Genomic DNA, 18,075 nt, shown 5'->3' with positions numbered 1-18,075 from the left:
TTTGTTATATTATGGCATGGACAATTGAGTTTGTATAATTGGGGAATTCCATAGTTGTTTTATTGGTATTGGTATCCCTGCTGCTAGCGTTGTTGTCAGTCTCATTTCAGTTGTTAAGTCATGGCGGACATGAACGGATACAGCTACACTGTTGAGGAGCGATTAGTGGCGTGTGTGTGGGTGCACGAACGAGCACATGCGGGGCAAACAGTGACAGTGATAAAGAGTGCATTTAGAGATCGCTTTGTTAAAACCCCACCAAGTAAAGCTACTCTGCTTGATTGGGAGAAACGTGCGTTTGCTACAGGCAACATCAAAGACAGGCCACGTAGTGGATGTAAGAAGATGCGGGAAGAAACGTGTGCCGCCGTCGCTCAATCAATTGAGCAGTCTCCATTGAAATCCATTCGCAAAAGAGCAGCGGTCAATAGTGCATGAACACATCAAAAGAGATTTGAAAATGAAAGGATTTAGGCCGATGCATGTGAATAAATTATCTGACAATGACATGGAGCAACGAGTTGCAGCCTGCCGTGCTTTGTTGGCACAATTCTCAACTGCCGTGTCTCGCTCAAGAGTGTTATTTTCTGATGAATGTGCGACACATCGCAGTTCACGTAGGAGGAATGTGGTTTTCTGGTCTAGGGAAAATCCTCATTATGTGCAAGAGTTGGAAAGGAACCGCCATCATGTTATGGTATGGGCCGGGATATCATCACGTCACTTGTGCAGACCGTATTTTTTTCACTTGTGCAGACCGTATTTTTTTTTATGGGTATGTGAATGGAAAATCTTATTTGCATATGTTACAATCTTGGTTAATACCTCAGCTTCAAGACAAGGGAATCATGGGTCATGTGTGGTTGCAGCAGGATGGGGCTCCAGCACATTCAGGTGCGCGAGTTCCTTAATGAACAATTTCAAGGCCGCTGGATTGGCTCACCAACATCTCCAGCCCCGTTGAAATGGCCACCACGAAGCCCAGACCTTAACACGCCAGACAACTCATTATGGGGAATAATCAAGTCCCATGTGGCTCAACGTTGGTACACGACTAATGAAGAATTGCGCCAAAGTATGGAGGAAGCCTTTCGTTCCATAATTCCTGAGATGCTCCGCAAGATGTCAATGAGGACTTGGAGACGGATAGAACTCTGTGTAAGGCATATGGTGCACATACAGACTCCCTGAATTCACAGTTTTTTTTAATGTAAGTACTCCACTATAATATGAAACGTATGAAACTAGGGGTTCAGGGGACTTCTCGGACACTCTGTATAAATATTATAGCACGAACATACCTGTAAAAAAGCCTATTAAACAAGGAAAAAAAATAAACACTATTAAACACAGACTTAACCCTTGTTTAATAAGGTTTCTTACAGGTTTGTTGTAGAATAAAATTTATATTTAACCATGTGTTCGACAAACAGAAGAGCTTTTAAGTTACATTTAACTAAGCCGACACTAGAAAATATGGCTTGCTTCGTAACAGACTGTTTTGTGTATGACTTTGTTTTGATATCCACATATTTTAATATACCAATATAAGTGAGTAAGGTTAATTTTCAGAAGGTACTATTTAAGATTTACTATTTTTAACCTTTATTTTCCCATAAATGTTGCAAATATTACAAGGTAAGGGTTATTCTGCCCGAAGGCAGGTCTGAACCTCCGAAGAGGTGTTCCTGAGCTGGAGTTTACGTGCGGTAGGGTGGCCAATTCGTTTCCACTCCTCCATTCCCTTACCCCCACCAACAGCGGGTGGCAACACATCCAACTCCTGATCACGCCCAATGTTGCTTAACTTCGGAGATCTCACAGGATCCGGTGTTTCAACACGGCTACGGCTGTTGGCAGCAAATGTTATATCATGTTTTTAAAAAAAAATTACTGATTTAATAACATTGTGTATGAAAGTATGGCACCAAAAATTATTACAAAATTACTTCCATATTTTTAACTACAAGCACAATATTTTACAAAATTTCTGAAAAATTAACCAATAATAAAACCCCAGCTCTGGTGATATGGTTCTTATCGTGGAACCTTGGGTTGGCATGGATAAAGCTAGAAGACTAAACAAGGTGGGAAGAGAGCTGATATACAGCAGTTCTGACCCGACTTCTTAAACTTGTACATACATTTAAGAAAGGTGTGCAAGTACTGCTGATGATGACTGTATGTTCAAGAGACCTCACAGTAGTAAAACTCAAATCATCAAGTTTGGTAAGGCCATCGGCTGCAAGAAGGATGCCTACCATTTCATCATTGGATGTGATATCAGTTTTCACCACGAAGCATGGGGGAGTACTTACATCAACCCAAGAGGCGAGTCACTTTCGGATTTCATTACGGAAAGTGGTTTGAACACAATGATGCAGGTAACAAATCTACTTTTGTAATTAAGAACATGAAGGAGGTTTTCGTTGTAACACTAGCTACTAATGTAGGTAGTATCATTAGCAACTGGCATGTATCTGAGGAGGTAAACTCTATAGACCATAGGTACATTCTTTTTTATACAGGGTGTATCATAACTATACTGACAAAAAAAAAAAAAAAAAAATCAGGGATATTCATTATGTTACGTTAAGAATGGTGGTGCAACTGTACTGGCGGAGAAAATTATTTTCGAGAAAATGAGGTTACTTTGTTACTTCTCGGTGCGCGATTCAAACTGACTAATTTAACGTATTTGCTATGCCAGAGAGGCAGCCTCTCACTCTATCTGTCTCTGTCTCTCTTGAAGTACTACTTGCTGCATATGCCTCATCGCATCTACAAATCAATCTCACTATCATTCCGTTCGGGTTCAGTCTTAGATTGAAAGCTTAATTTTGACATGGCTATTCATTTCCCTGTGTTTTCCCTGTGTATTTTTGACATCTCTATTTCCCTGAATTTTCCTTGTATTACCCAATAACAGGTACCCTATCTTCGGTTTCTTTATACCCAGCTCTATTTCACTGAAGATCGACAATGGCAGTTCCACTCGGATCTTCCTGGAAACTCTACAGAGGTTCTGATCTGGTTAGACAAATTATTTAGCAACTTTTCAAAATGTTGGGCCCATCTTTCAAACATTAATTTCATCACTGCTCAGAATAATGGCAGAATAATGGAAGTTGTGAGCTGAAAATCCTGCTCTTGTTCAATTTCTGGTAAAAAGCCCTCCTTTTGTTCAATATTCCAAATTTCTCCGATTATGCCAGTTTTCTATTTTCATACTCCCACTTCTTTCTGGTTCAGTTTCTTCTTCACCTTCCTCGAGAAATATAATATTTTTCCATAACTTTCCAGGTATGATTCATCGGTTGTATTCTCCTATAAGCTTCACTTTTAAGTGCTATCACATGTTGCCTATCCATCTGATCAATTTTTATAAATTGGTCTGTGTGCTCGTACTAAACATGTATCAGCAGCATTTCCTAGTACATCCCCTAGTTGTTCTAGATCTCACTAATACACTTGCTGTCAGAGAGGCTTACCAGATCCTTACAAAGTACACCAGCAAATCTAAGAGCAACCCTGGCAATACTGAACTTTTTTGTCTGGGATATGCATATACCCTTCATGTACCAGATGTTCAGTTCTTATTCTTTGATAATAATAGGTAATGGTCAAAGTCAATGACAGCTCCCACTGAAATTTTTACCATCTATGAAATAAGACAAATGGCTAGCATCGATAAGTAGTCAATATGATTAAAAACATCTCTATGTCCTCGTAATTAAATAGTGTTCTACCCACTACCATGTTTTTCTTAAAGAGGCAAAGTTTAACAACTAAGATCACAGACATGATATAGGCTATTGGGCTTATGCCGTGTCAAGAAAATATGGTGAAATTGTTTACGTTTCGCAGAGAACTATGCTCTGCGCCATCAGAAGAAAAACTTGACTGTCCTCGAGAAAGGCTTCTAAAACCTACAGCCTATATCATGTCTGCATGTACGGGCCGTGAAAGTATCAATAGCAACTTTAATCATATTATCACTGGAATCATTATGCAGATTATTTTTACAAATTACATTTTCGCCTTCAGTATTCATACTTCTAATTGTTATTTTATAAAAACCTCTTGGCCAAAAACAAGTCCTTCTCTTCAACACTTTTCTTTCACATGGAGCATGTGTACAGATAAGGCTGTAGTTAAAAAATAAACTGCACCCAATGAGATTTTGACTGGAAGTCTGTAATAAGGTGCTTTCTTTGCTTGCTAACAATAAAACTTGTCCCACAAATGTGATGTTTCTTCTACTAGTTGTAAAAAAAAAAAAACCACCATCATGGTTGTTTAATTGATAGACCACCCAATTTCTTCAATGGCAGTGATGTACAGACATTAACCATCCAACTGATCTAAAAGGTTTCTTGCGGCTTCAAGCTGGTAAAGAGCAATTACATGCCATGAACCAATTCTCAAGTCCTCTGGATGTTTGCCATGTCATTTTGAATACGACAGTACAGCTAATTCTATATCTACTACAAGAAGTTTAGTGGGTTGGGTTTTTAGACCAATGCCAATCCCCGGCAAATCTAAAGGTCCGATATTCTCTGATAAAAATGTCTCCTTTAGCTGATGGGTCCCCGTTTTCAAGTATTATGAACTGTCCCTTCTGCCACTGCATAACTTCGCCATATGAAACATTGCCCAGAGGTCATGCCATCACTGTATATGCAGAGGATTTGGTAAGAATAAATGTCAATTTCTGTTTTTACTAGTACACCTCTATCACCTTGAAGTTAGCCCACAGAACTACATATTACTCCTTGGAATTAGAAGTATGTACGAAAGTATATATTTATGATTAGCATATTTATACATTAGGAATTTTTCAAAAAAGGGTCAAAAGCCAACTCACACAATACCAGGATGCAACTTTCTGGCACTATGCAAGAACGTTACAAAGAATAATTAAGTTTAGATTGAAAAAAAAAAGAAGAAGAAGAAGAAGTTGTTAAGTTGTTTTACATGGTACCCAAATCATAAGGATGTGACTTTTCACTTTCAAAATCCAACTTGCGTTGTTAGGGATTCAAAACACAGGATTCCTGGTGAAAACCAGCACTAATGAAATAACTACTAAACAATTTCTCTTAACGGCTGTCTCGGTCCCTTAGATACATAGCATCACACATACTTTTACCCAGTGAGGAGAGGGTAGACAACGACAATTTATTACACAACAGAAGAAGAAAATAGTAACCCTTCAATTCCCAACTTACAGAAGGTGGGGAGAGAGAACTAAGGTCAGTAGGTGCTCCTCTGGAGTAATCACTGCCACGCTTCATACTAATAGGCTGAGATCGAGGTACAGTGCTCTAGAATGAGAGAATAAATAAATCAATAAAAGTTACATAATTATGAAACTTCAGTCTTCATTCAATTATAATTAATGTATACCTTTGTTGGAGATGTAAATCCATCATTGGTATGTAATTGCTGATAAATATCTCTCTGGGTAGGAACAGGTATAGGTTCTGATATGGGGAGGAAACATGGCCGTGGAGGGCTTGCAATTGCCAAAGATGGCCGCGCCGCTTTATTCCTGAAAATATAAAAGACAGGAACATCACCAAAAATATATATCTAATTACATATATAAGGGTATAGACAACTATATATTCTACATAGTAATGCTCGACACTGAAATTACAGCACAAACAATCCACTAGTATGCAGAAAATGGTATCTAGAAATTTACATGGTCACGGGGTTCCACACAGATTCAAAGACAACTCTTCCGAAGATAGTCAATGTAAGCCCTAAAGTCATCCAGATTTGCACCGGATGTAAAGGAAAACAGACGGCTAAGTTAGCATGAAGTTCAGCCTACAAACTTAGCCGAGGTTCACTACGGAAAGCCAAATGCTTCCACTTTTACAATTTCCTGAGCTTGTCACATCATAGCTGCATCTTCTGCCACACCCCTGTGATGATGTCATAGTCACATCCTTGTGATGACAACATAGCTACACCCCTTGTAATAAAATCATAGCTACGCCCTTATAAGAAGACAGAATGTAACATACATACATACATACATACATACATACATACATACATATATTATCATTATAGACTGTTATGCCTTTCAGCGTTCAGTCTGCAAGCCTCTGTGAATTTACTATACGTCGCCACAATCCTCGATTTGAAACTAGTGTTGTGGCCTCATTTAGTTCTATACCTCTTATCTTTAAATCGTTTGAAACTGAGTCTAACCATCATCGTCTTGGTCTACCTCTACTTCTCTTACCTTCTATAACAGACTCCATTATTCTCCTAGTAACCTATCCTCCTCCATTCGCCTCACATGACCCCACCATCGAAGCCGGTTTATGCGTACAGCTTCATCCATCGAGTTCATTCCTAAATTAACCTTTATCTCTAAATTCCGAGTACCCTCCTGCCATTGTTCCCACTTGTTTGTACTAGCAATCATTCTTGCTACTTTCATGTCTGTTACTTCTAACTTATGAATAAGATATCCTGAGTCCACCCAGCTTTCGCTCCCGTAAAGCAAAGTTGGTCTGAAAACAGACCGATATAAAGATAGTTTCGTCCAGGAGCTGACTTCCTTCTTACAGAACACTGTTGATCGCAACTGCGAGCTCACTGCATTAGCTTTATGACACCTTGATTAAATCTCACTATATTACCATCCTGGGAGAACACACAACCTAAATACTTGAAATTATCAACCTGTTCTAGCTTTGTATCACCAATCTGACATTCAATTCTGTTGAATTTCTTACCTACTGACATCAATTTAGTCTTTGAGAGGCTAATTTTCATACCACACTCATTGCACCTATTTTCAAGTTCCTAGATATTAGACTGCAGGCTTTCGGCACAATCTGCCATTAAGACCAAGTCATCAGCATAGGCCAAACTGCTTACTACATTTCCACCTAACTGAATCCCTCCCTGCCAATTTATACCTTTCAGCAGATGATCCATGTAAACTACGAACAGCAAAGGTGAAAGATTACAGCCTTGTCTAACCCCTGTAAGAACCCTGAACCAACAACTCATTCTACCATCAATTCTCACTGAAGCAAAATTGTCAACATAAAGGCCTTTGATTGATTTTAATAATCTACCTTTAATCCCATAGTCCCCCAGTATAGCGAACATCTTTTCCCTTGGTACCCTGTCATATGCTTTCCCTAGATCTACAAAAACAAACACAACTGCCTATTCCTCTCGTAGCATTTTTCAATTACCTGGCGCTTACTAAAAATCTGATCCTGACAGCCTTTCTGTGGTCTGAAACCACACTGGTTTTCATCCAACTTCCTCTCAACCACTGATCGCACCCTCCCTTTCAAGATGCCAGTTAATACTTTGCCTGGTATACTAATCAATGAGATACCTTGATAGTTGTTGAAATCCTTCCTGTTCCCTTGCTTATAGATAGGTGCAATTACTGCTTTTGTCCAATCTGAAGGTACCTTACCAACACTCCATGCTAATCTTGCTACTCTATGAAGCCATTTCATCCCTGCCTTCCCACTATACTTCACCATTTCAGGTCTAATTTCATCTATTCCTGCTGCTTTATGACAATGGAGTTTATTCACCATCCTTTCCACTTCCTCAAGCGTAATTTCCCCAACATCATTTTCCTCGTCCCCATGAGCTTGGCTGTTCGCAACACCAACAGGATGATTTCCTTTTACATTGAGAAGATGTTCAAAATATTCCCTCCACCTCTCCAGTGATTCCCTGGAATCTATTATGAGTTCACCTGAATTACTCAAAACACTGTTCATTTCCTTTTTCCCTCCCTTCGGAAGATTCTTTATTACTGTCCAGAAAGATTTCCCTGCTGCTTGACCTAGCCTTTCCAGGTTATTACCAAAATCTTCCCACGACTTCTTTTTGGATTCAACAACTATTTGTTTCGCTCTGTTTCTTTCATCTACGTACAAACCCCTGTCTGCCTCGGCTCTTGTTTGGAGCCATTTCTGATGAGCCTTCTTTTTACAATTACAAGCTGTTCTCACTTCATCATTCCACCAAGATGTTCGCCTTTTCCCATCTTTACACACAGTCGTTCCTAGGAATTCTCTTGCTGTTTCTACTACAGCATACCTGTATGCCACCCATTCTCTTTCTATATCCTGAGCCTGCTTCCTGTCTACTGTTCAAAACTTCTCACTAATCATATCCATGTACTTCTGTCTAATTTACTCGTCCTGGAGATTTTCTACCCTTCTTCGTTTGCAGACAGATTTCACCTTCTCTACCCTATGCCTGGAGATACTACACTACAGATCAGATAGTGGTCTATATCATCGAAAAATCCCCGGAAAACTCGTACTTTCCTAACAGATTTCCTGAATTCGAAGTCAGTTAAGATATAGTCTATTATGGATCAGGTTACCCCTAGCCTCCCATGTGTAGCGGTGAATAGCCTTATGCTTAAAGAATGTATTCGTAACTGCTAAATCCATACTAGCACTGAAGTCGAGCAAACGCTTCCCATTCCCATTAGCTTCAATATCTTCCCCACATTTACCAATCACCCTTTCATATCCTTCAGTTCTATTCCCAAGTCTCGCATTGAAATCGCCCATTAGCACTATTCTATCCTTGCTGTTGACCCTGACCACGATGTCACTCAATGCTTCATAAAATTTGTCAACTTCATCCTCAGCTGCACCCTCACAGGGTGAATACACGGAGACAATTCTAGTCCTAATTCCTCCAACTCACAAATCTACCCACATAATTTGCTCATTTAGTGCCTAACAGAAACTATATTGCGTGCAATGGTATTCCTGATGAAGAGCCCTACCCCACACTCTGCCCTTCCCTTTCTAACACCCTTCAAGTACACTTTATAATATCCTACCTCTTCCTCATTATATCCCCTTACTCCTAGCACATCCAGATGCAACCTCTTTGCTGACTCAGCCAGTTCTACTTTCTTTCTTCCATAAGCCCCAATAATATTGATAGCTCCCCATCGAATTCCATTTCGTTCACCGAGTTGTTTCCAAGGAGTCCCTCGCCTGTCAAATCGGAGTGGGACTCCATTACTGCCATAGGTCCAAGGCTTGCTTAAAATGTTCTGAGCTTGGTCCGGGAAAAATGGCGGCAGTGAGTGTGTGATATATTAAGTGAAGTGACGAAAAAACAAATTTATGTGAGTAATATCCACAATTCTTCAGGAATATACTGCAGATCAGTAACATCAATAATTCAGGAAACCATTAAAACAAAATCTAATTAGCACTCAAACAGCTACCATTAAGTAAATAAGATAGACAACATCATGGTGTTCGTGTGCTCCCCGTGTGGCATGAAAATAAAAAACAATCAACAGGCTGTAGACTGTGATGGTAAATGCGAACGTTGGTTCCACGTAACATGTGTAAAAATGAACAAAGAAACTCTCCAAAACTTCCGTAAGGAAGAACAATTCCAATGGTCGTGTAAACGTGAAGACTGCATTGCACAACCTAACATAAATGAGGTTATGGCGAACTTCTCCAAACAACTGGAAGAGTCCCTCAAAGTACTAACGGAAGAAAACAAAGAATTACGGAAATTAGCGACCTTTCTTTCCGAAAAATATGATGACCTCAAGAAAGACTAGACACTTTGAGGAAAGATAAGAAAAATGCGGAAATTGCGACAACGGCAGCCGTGAACGAGCTAGAAGGCTTGAAGCAGTATCAACGCAAAAACAATTTACTAGTGTATGGAGTTCCTGCTGAAAAGGATGAAAAAGTGTTCCAGAAAGTAACTGAAGTTGGTAAGGCGCTGGGAGTCGATATAAAGCCCGAAGATATTGATGCTGCACACAGACTTCCATCCACGAAACCTGGACCACAAATTATCTTCGTGAAGTTTGTTAATCTATGGAAGAAAGAAGAAATCCTCAGTAGCAGATGACAAAAAAAGACACTAAAAACGAACGAAATCGGATATAGCTCGGTAAATAACATCTATATCAACGAGCACTTAACGCCTAGGAATGAGACCCTCGCCAAAAAATGCCGCGAGCTACGGCAACAGGGGAAAATATTTGGCACATGGGTCAGGGACTGTAAAGTGTATATCCATAAGTTCCAGGACGGTCCTTCGAGGTTAGTGGCAAACCCTGAAGTTCTGCATGAACTTGCTCACTCCAGCTGATCTGGAAACAACGAGGTAACCTTTCCTTGTGTTGTGCCCGCTTCAATTCCAAGCTTTCTTTTCTTAATTTCAAATTTTTGTCCTTACATAACCAAACCTGGATCCTGAAAACAAATTTCTTGAAGTACACGAATTTAAATGTGAAACCCTATATAATTATATTAAAGATAGAGTTTCAGAAAGTAGATCATGTGAATTGAAAGGCCTACACATAAATGCACAAAGCATGAAAAATAAATTTGATAATATACAAATTATCTTAGATCAGATTAAAGAAGTAGATATTCTTGCAATCTCCGAAAATTGGTTAATCAACAATCTAACCCACGCTTTTGAAATTAAAAACTGCACTTCTCATCATGTGGTAAGAGAGCAGATAGGTGGGGGTGTTTCGCTTTATGTTTCAAACAAATGGAAAAGCAATGTCATAAATGAAATAAATAAATCTCATAGCATACTGCAAGTCATGATTACAAAAGGAAATCAAAGATACGAAATCATTACCATTTATAACCCACAGGATAGTAACTCGCCAAGTTTTTTGTTTGATCTAGATAATATCCTAAATAGCAGTTCAGGGCATACTTCAATAATACTTGGAGATACAAATATAGACTTGCTTTCTACCTCCAGAAACAGAACTTTGTATGACAATTTAATAACAACTTACGGCTATATAACATGTAATAACAAATACCCAACTAGAGTAACGAAAACAACCTCCACATTAATTGATCACATACTTGTCACAAATAGTAGTAAAAAATGTCATGTATTCAATATAACAAATAACTTAAGTGATCACTACCTACTGGTATGTGAAATTTCTAGTGAAAAATCAGTTCCAGTAGTACCAATAATCAAAGATAGTGGTAAGCAATTTGTAAATTACAACAAATTAAATCAGTATATCCTACAAAATAAATTTAAATGTGAACACACATGATTAATTTCAGTGTGACATTACTACGTTATACTATTAACTGTGACATTTTTATTAGTGTTCGACCTTTCACATGAATGTTAATGCAAGTGATTACCATAATTGTGTGCTACGACACCAAGGTTTCACTCCGATCTCAAACTGTGTTCTTTATCCAATTCAAACATAATTGTGTAATATTTCTTCTGAACAGTGTGTAAATTAGTTGTGTGTGACTGACAGCAGAGTATTTGATAAACTCTCGAACAGTCACCTATTTTTTTAAATGTCAAGTGCACCTAACAACGAACTGTGTTCTTTGTCAAAGTGTTTAGTATTATTGCATGACTGACAGCAGTGTCTTTGATAAACTCTAGAGCAGTCATACATTTCTTTCGATGTCAAGTGCTACTTTATTTAGCAAAAATCACCACGAACTGTGTCAAGTGCGTTAACAATTTTCAGTTTCATTGTTTCTATTCATGAACTGTGCTTATTTTCTTCCAATCTCGATGCTACCTGCATCTTCATCTTTAGTGAACTTATAAATTTTCTCTACAAGATTAAGCGTGAATTTGACTGCATATCACAACCACATTAAATGAAAACAGTGCTGTTAAACCAAAGTGTCGGGGGACTGTGTAAATTTGGACACTCGTGTAAGTTATGTGACGAGTGATTACCCCGCAACATCGTCGGAAAGTGTCGGAGACCGTCCAGAACGTCGAAAGTTTGAGACTCAAACCCATATCAAACCAACCTGGGTGTTCCGGCCTTATCTCAAAGTAATATTTGCAACTTCCAGAACGTGTTCCAGCCCCGTTCTCCTGGTGAACTGGGAGCACGGGTCATCAAATGGCGGTGTTGAAGACAGCGACTATCAACAGTAAGGTGATATGCACTTTGAAATGCATTTTCTGAATAAAAACTATTATTCAATCTATTTAAAAATTTTCTTGTAGATAGGACCCTGCCTCCTGTACCAAGCCCTAGCTAGAAACCACCCAGAATTGCCGTGAGACCTACATTGTGCTGACTTTAAAATTAATCCATAAAGTCGGGCTGTTTTACTGGTACAGTACTAATGTGAATAATCCCTGCATTGTTTTTTAAATGGGGTAAGAAATTGGGGTGCGGGTTTAATTTGCGTCAAGGTTGGTTACATGCTCCTGACACACCTAGTTTTCGATGCTGGCATTAATTCACCGCTTCTTCGTAAGTATTCAATCCATGGATTGGTCTGTGGCAGTTCTGCAGTCAGCTCTATTCATAACTTATGCATCCTACATCAAACATGTTTTGCTGTACATTTTCTAGGCGTGATCTTCCTCGGATCTTTTGCCTCCAACCATTCCCTCCAATACAGTTTTCAACAGGCTATTGTGTCACAAAATATGTCATATCAGTCTAGCCCTCCTCCTCTTTATACTTTTCCATAAGGTATAATTTTCCTCCATCTTCTTGAACATTTCCTCATTCATTATTTTTTTTTCTGTCCAGCTAATCTTTAGCATTCTTCTATAACACCACTGTTCAAAAGAACTTAACTTCCTTTCTTCTCCTTTACCAATTTCGCAACCATAAAGGGCAATGCTCCAAACATACGCTTTCAATAATCTTTTTCTTGTTTTAAGATTATTGGAATTTGTAGTGAAAAAAAAAAAAATTCTTTTTGTGAAATGCTAATCTTGCTTGTAAAATTCTACTTTTGATTTCCATGTTGCTTTTTCCATCTTTGGTAATTCTGCTTCAGAGATATTTAAATTCTTCAACATTTTGCAGTTATATGTTGCCCACCTTATCGCAGATCATAACTTTCGTCTTTGTCTTACCGGTACTTATTTTCATGTTGTATTCATTACCTACGATTTCCTCCATTTTTACTATCATTTGAGATATTCTTCACTGTCTGCAACTATGGCAATGTCATCTGCAAATCTAAACATATTTATTTGTTTACCCTGTATCCTTACTGCTATATTCAAATCCTCTCAAACATTATTCAATGCATCCTGGATGTAGGGATGTAGGCATTAAAAAGCACGGGAGACAAAGCACAACCTTGTCTAACTCCTTTCCTTAGTTTTGCTTCTTCTTGTTCATTTCCAATTTTAATTACTGCAATTTCATACATACATACATACATACATACATACATACATACATACATACATACATACATACATACATACATACGTAATTATCATTATAGACTGTTATGCCTTTCAGCGTTCAGTCTGCAAGCCTCTGTGAATTTACTATACATCGCCACAATCCTCGATTTGCAACTAGTGTTGTGGCCTCATTTAGTTCTATACCTCTTATCTATAAATCGTTAGAAACCGAGTCTAACCATCGTCGTCCTGGTCTACCTCTACTTCTCTTACCCTCCATAACAGAGTCCATTATTCTCCTAGGTAACCTATCCTCCTCCATTTGCCTCACATGACCCCACCACCGAAGCCGGTTTATGCGTACAGCTTCATCCATCGAGTTCATTCCTAAATTAGCCTTTATCTCCTCATTCCGAGTACCCTCGTGCCATTGTTCCCATCTGTTTGTACCAGCAATAATTCTTGCTACTTTCATGTCTGTTACTTCTGACTTATGAATAAGATATCCTGAGTCCACCCAGCTTTCGCTCCTGTAAAGCAAAGTTGGTCTGAAAACACACCGATGTAAAGATAGTTTCGTCCGGGAGCTGACTTCCTTCTTACAGAATACTGTTCATCGCAACTGCGAGCTCACTGCATTAGCTTTACGACCCCTTGATTCAATCTCACTTACTATATTACCATCCTGGGAGAACACACAACCTAAATACTTGAAATTATTGACCTGTTCTAGCTTTGTATCATCAATCTGACATTCAATTCTGTTGAATTGCTTACCTACTGACATCAATTTAGTCTTCGAGAGGCTAATTTTCATACCATACTCATTGCACCTATTTTCAAGTTCCAACATATTAGACTGCAGGTTTTTGGCACACTCTGCCATTAAGACAAAGTCGCCAGCATAGGCCAGACTGCTTACTACATTTTCACCTAACTGAATCCCTCCCTACCATTTTATACCTTTCAGCAGATGATCCATGTAAACTACGAACAGCAAAGGTGAAAGATTACAGCCTTCATTTTTGTACAAATTCCAAATTATTATTATATCTCGATACGGGACTCCTATGATTTTAAGAATTTCAAACAATTTTATCCAATGTAAATTATCAAAAGCCTTTTCAATGTGCACAAAGTATAAATAAGTTCTTTTTTCTCTTTATAATTTTTTGAAGTATAAGTCTAGCGAGGAAATAAATTCCTGGCAGCCGAAATGAAGGAAATGTATGAATTATTATGAATATATATACTAGGGTGTCCCTTAAAAGGGCAATTTTTGTTCATTTTTTTCATTTAATGAAACGCATACCCCGTTATTGTGTTTATTAGTCTATTAGTTACCCAAGTATAGAATTTCAACTTCGTACATTAATTTTAACCCGTGCCAACGGGGCCTAAAATTTTAGAAAATAGCTGCTTAAAGGGTCTCTTAAATATAGTTGTAGATCACTCAAAACAATTATTTTAGAGAAATATAAATTAAAACAGAAATTTATATAATGCTCTTGTACGTGACAAAAAAGATATAATTTTTACAGTTATTCATTTGTATATTTCCTCTTCAATGTCTCTTTTTTACAGTCTGGGTAAATTATTCTATGTTCTTGCACACAATGTAATAAGAACTACTTCTGTTCTTCATCTGCGGTAATCACACTATGAAAGTCTGTCATTAGTTTAACAACTCTTTCAGCTGTGTCATTAACCGCTTTTAAGGGAGAAACCTTTTTTTTAGCTTCCACAAACACCACGTTGTCTTTCCATGAAGATACAATTTCTTGAAGGAAACCACTGTCAAGTTTCAGTCGTGAAAATAAATCTTTACTCTTGACAGAAACAAAATCACTCAAAGATTTCCCTGAAACAAGATAAAAAATACTTGTAGTGCCTATAAATAAAACAAATAAGTTCTAAATTAAATACCAGATTAAACACTACTAGTCTACTATAGAGAGCCAGACATCTCTTCTTTCGATGGAACATATCTCTTTCCAGAATCACCAAAGCTTTCTTATGGTAAGTTTTCTACAATGTTTCCTTTAGTCTGCTCATCAACTTCATTATCAAAAATTGAAAGGATGGCTATTTCCTCTGACAAGTACCACAAGTGTTGACTGAACTTGTTTAAAGCCGCATTGGAAATCAACTTGTCAACTTTCTCGTAATCTTTTAAGGTCTTTAAAAAACAAAAATCTTGATTCGGCGCTTTTATCGCCACGTAAACTGCCACAATGAATAAACAAACATCTTGTAAAGCTTGTTTGTCCTCAGCGCTCATTTTAATCTGGGACTTCAGTAAACACATTTTTAAGGAGTAAATAGCTCTTGCCATCCGTCGTGCTTGATGCATTGCACCAGGAGGTCTGATTTTTATTTTATTTTTAATGTCTCCACCCAGAAAAACAATAGCGAGCTCAATGAGCTCGCGACAATCATCTCGTACAGTCGATTTTGCCAGCTCATTGTAAAAAAAGTCACCAATTCAACAATATTTGCCTCACAGAGATGTTGTTGGATAAAATCAGTGCACGGTTCGATGGTACTAGGATTAATATTCTTCCAGTTGTCTCTAAACTTTTTGAAGACTGGAATATCAGGACTGCTAGTGATTTGTTGGATCTTTGATTCAAACGCACTTTTGAGCACCAGTTCGTAAATATGATGGCGGCAAGGAAAGAGTTTCTAGTTTTTGCTCTAAAAGCACACAAGCTCCGTTCAAGCATCCTGTATTAGATGCTGTTGTATTACAGCACATTATTTGTACCTTAACATCCAGGTTCCAGCCATGAAGGGCATTTGACACTGCTTTCGCTTGCTCTTTGCCGGAAGAGTTGCCTAGCTTCGGCACAGCAGGAAGTTGTTCTTCCTCGTCATATGAAATAATAATTGGTAGGCGTTCTTCTTTAGAACTTCTTACGTCCAGAGCAGATAACAATTTTCCATCCCAATGAACAGTAACTACTTCGGGCACGTTATACTGAAAATCAGATTTAATGGATCTCGCTCTATCTTTTCTCATTTGTGTTCAAATGCGTTGAATAGAAGATTTGTTGATCGGGTAATTGAATGAACTAAGACCAAGTGCTTCTACTACAGACTGAATTATATAAACAGAATCTCTGATGTTTAGTTGACATCTGTCTATGGTTGCAACTAATTTAGATGTGATAAAATCTTTTCTTCCTCTTCTTGTCGACGTAGCTAAAGAACTTGCAGATTGAGATGTGGATGACAGAGATTCTTCCTGGCTTTCTTCAGAGCTTGTGGATTCTTCTTCTACGTTTTCTTGTGTATCAAAAGTCTGTACAGTTGCAGATTCCAATGAGCTCGCAGAAGGCATTTGCTTTAGTCTCTTTTTATCTTCTGCGAGTTTTCTCAGCATGGCCCTAACCAACTTTTTGTCAACACCCGCTAGGCACCCCAAACGCCCTGGCTCTCGTTGCTTTTGCAAAAATATTTTATCTTCTTCGATTTTTATTCTCTCATGAGCATCAGCATGTGCAATATTGAATAAATTATCTAATTCAAGTTGAAAGTTCTCTTCGCGGCGCCTATGTAAATCCTGAATCTTCTTGCTATTTTTTTGCAGTTCTCGCCAGACCTGATAAAGATCCACTAACTTCTTAACACAATTAGGCACAGCTCTGTAGGTATTCTAGCCTTTTACCAGAATATATTGCACTCCCAAATGACAAGATTTGTGCTTTCACTAACAGTCAACTTAACCTCACGTATACAGAAAAATAGAACTGCGAGAACTTGACGATTAGATGGTAATTTTGCGCCTGTTATTTGGCGATTTACTTCACCAACCAAGAAAATGCTTTTTTTATTGCTCCTTAGTTCCACTAACATCTTCAAAATATAAAACAATCCGTGCTAGCTACCCGATAAGCGAAAAACTAAGTGACAATAACAATGAGAGCGTGCCACTCTTGTGACGCAACTTGTATGGACAAGTTTACGCGCGAGTCGGCACGGGTTGCACTGTTCCAAATAAGGAAAAAAGTTGTTTTTGGATGTTTTAGGCCCAAATGAATAAAACAATAACATATGCATTGCAAAATTAAAACTTTGAAAAATAATGGACACCCTAATATATACGAATCTTAACAGGGCTGCTATGATGGGAAACGTGCGTGGTCATGCGCGGGCGCAGTTTTGCAAATACAGCGGTTTTCCCGCTAGATCTCATTTTGCTGAAAATAGGGAATTATGAAATTGGAGTCTTTCCGGTGTAATCGTCTGTTTCACTTTTTGCAGCTCTACTTCAGATGACAGGTGAGCCGCTGCCTCAGTCAGAAGCATACTATAAATGGGGGTGACCTGTCAACAGGTAAGGACAGCACTTCCCATCTGGTATGCTGCTAGCTGGCATTTACCCTCCAGGCCGCGCTGTCTAGAATGTCAAAGCGTCTGGAAATGGTGGAATCCACCTATCTTGCATATTGTGCAATTTGGAAATTAATGTGAACTGTGATATATTGGTCATCATGTCATTCAATACATGATTGTGTTTGTTCAACCACGTCCCTTTTCCAATAAATATAGTAGTTTGAAATTCAAGCGGGATTTGGAGAAAAACTGCGGGTATATAAGATCCGTATAACAGGACTAAAGTTGGCAACTCTGCGTGGGCCGTGGTGTCATTCTTCTGCGCGCATCAGTTGAAGTGAATCACGTGTTCGAGATGGCAACTAAAGGTACACGTTATAGGTCTTTCACGGCCAAAGAAAAGCTGCAGATTATTGACGGAGCAAAAGAAATTGGAAATCATGCAGCAGGAAGAAAATACGATGTGGACAGGAGCTGTATTCGTGACTGGCGAAAAAATAAATTACGGCTTTAGCAAACTAGCAGTAATCGCCGGGCAATTCGTGA

General features: G+C 38.5%; 1 protein-coding gene across 2 annotated transcripts in view; it reads right to left on the bottom strand.

The window, feature by feature from the left end:
- The window catches only part of Atg1 (serine/threonine-protein kinase unc-51-like protein Atg1), a 431,394-nt gene that overhangs the window by 211,519 nt on the left and 201,800 nt on the right, over window positions 1–18,075 (bottom strand). For both annotated transcript variants that reach the window (XM_067141810.2, XM_067141811.2), the window contains 2 exons: window positions 5,410–5,554; window positions 5,232–5,327 (listed from right to left, as the gene is read on the bottom strand). In XM_067141810.2, coding sequence (XP_066997911.1) covers window positions 5,232–5,327; window positions 5,410–5,554 — 241 coding nt within the window. The remainder of the gene's footprint in view (window positions 1–5,231; window positions 5,328–5,409; window positions 5,555–18,075) is intronic.

The sequence above is a fragment of the Anabrus simplex genome, chromosome 2, assembly GCF_040414725.1.
Source record: "Anabrus simplex isolate iqAnaSimp1 chromosome 2, ASM4041472v1, whole genome shotgun sequence".
NCBI lineage: Eukaryota > Metazoa > Arthropoda > Insecta > Orthoptera > Tettigoniidae > Anabrus > Anabrus simplex.
The sequence above is the reverse complement of the archived record's forward strand: the minus strand, read 5'-3'. Positions and strand labels throughout refer to the sequence as shown.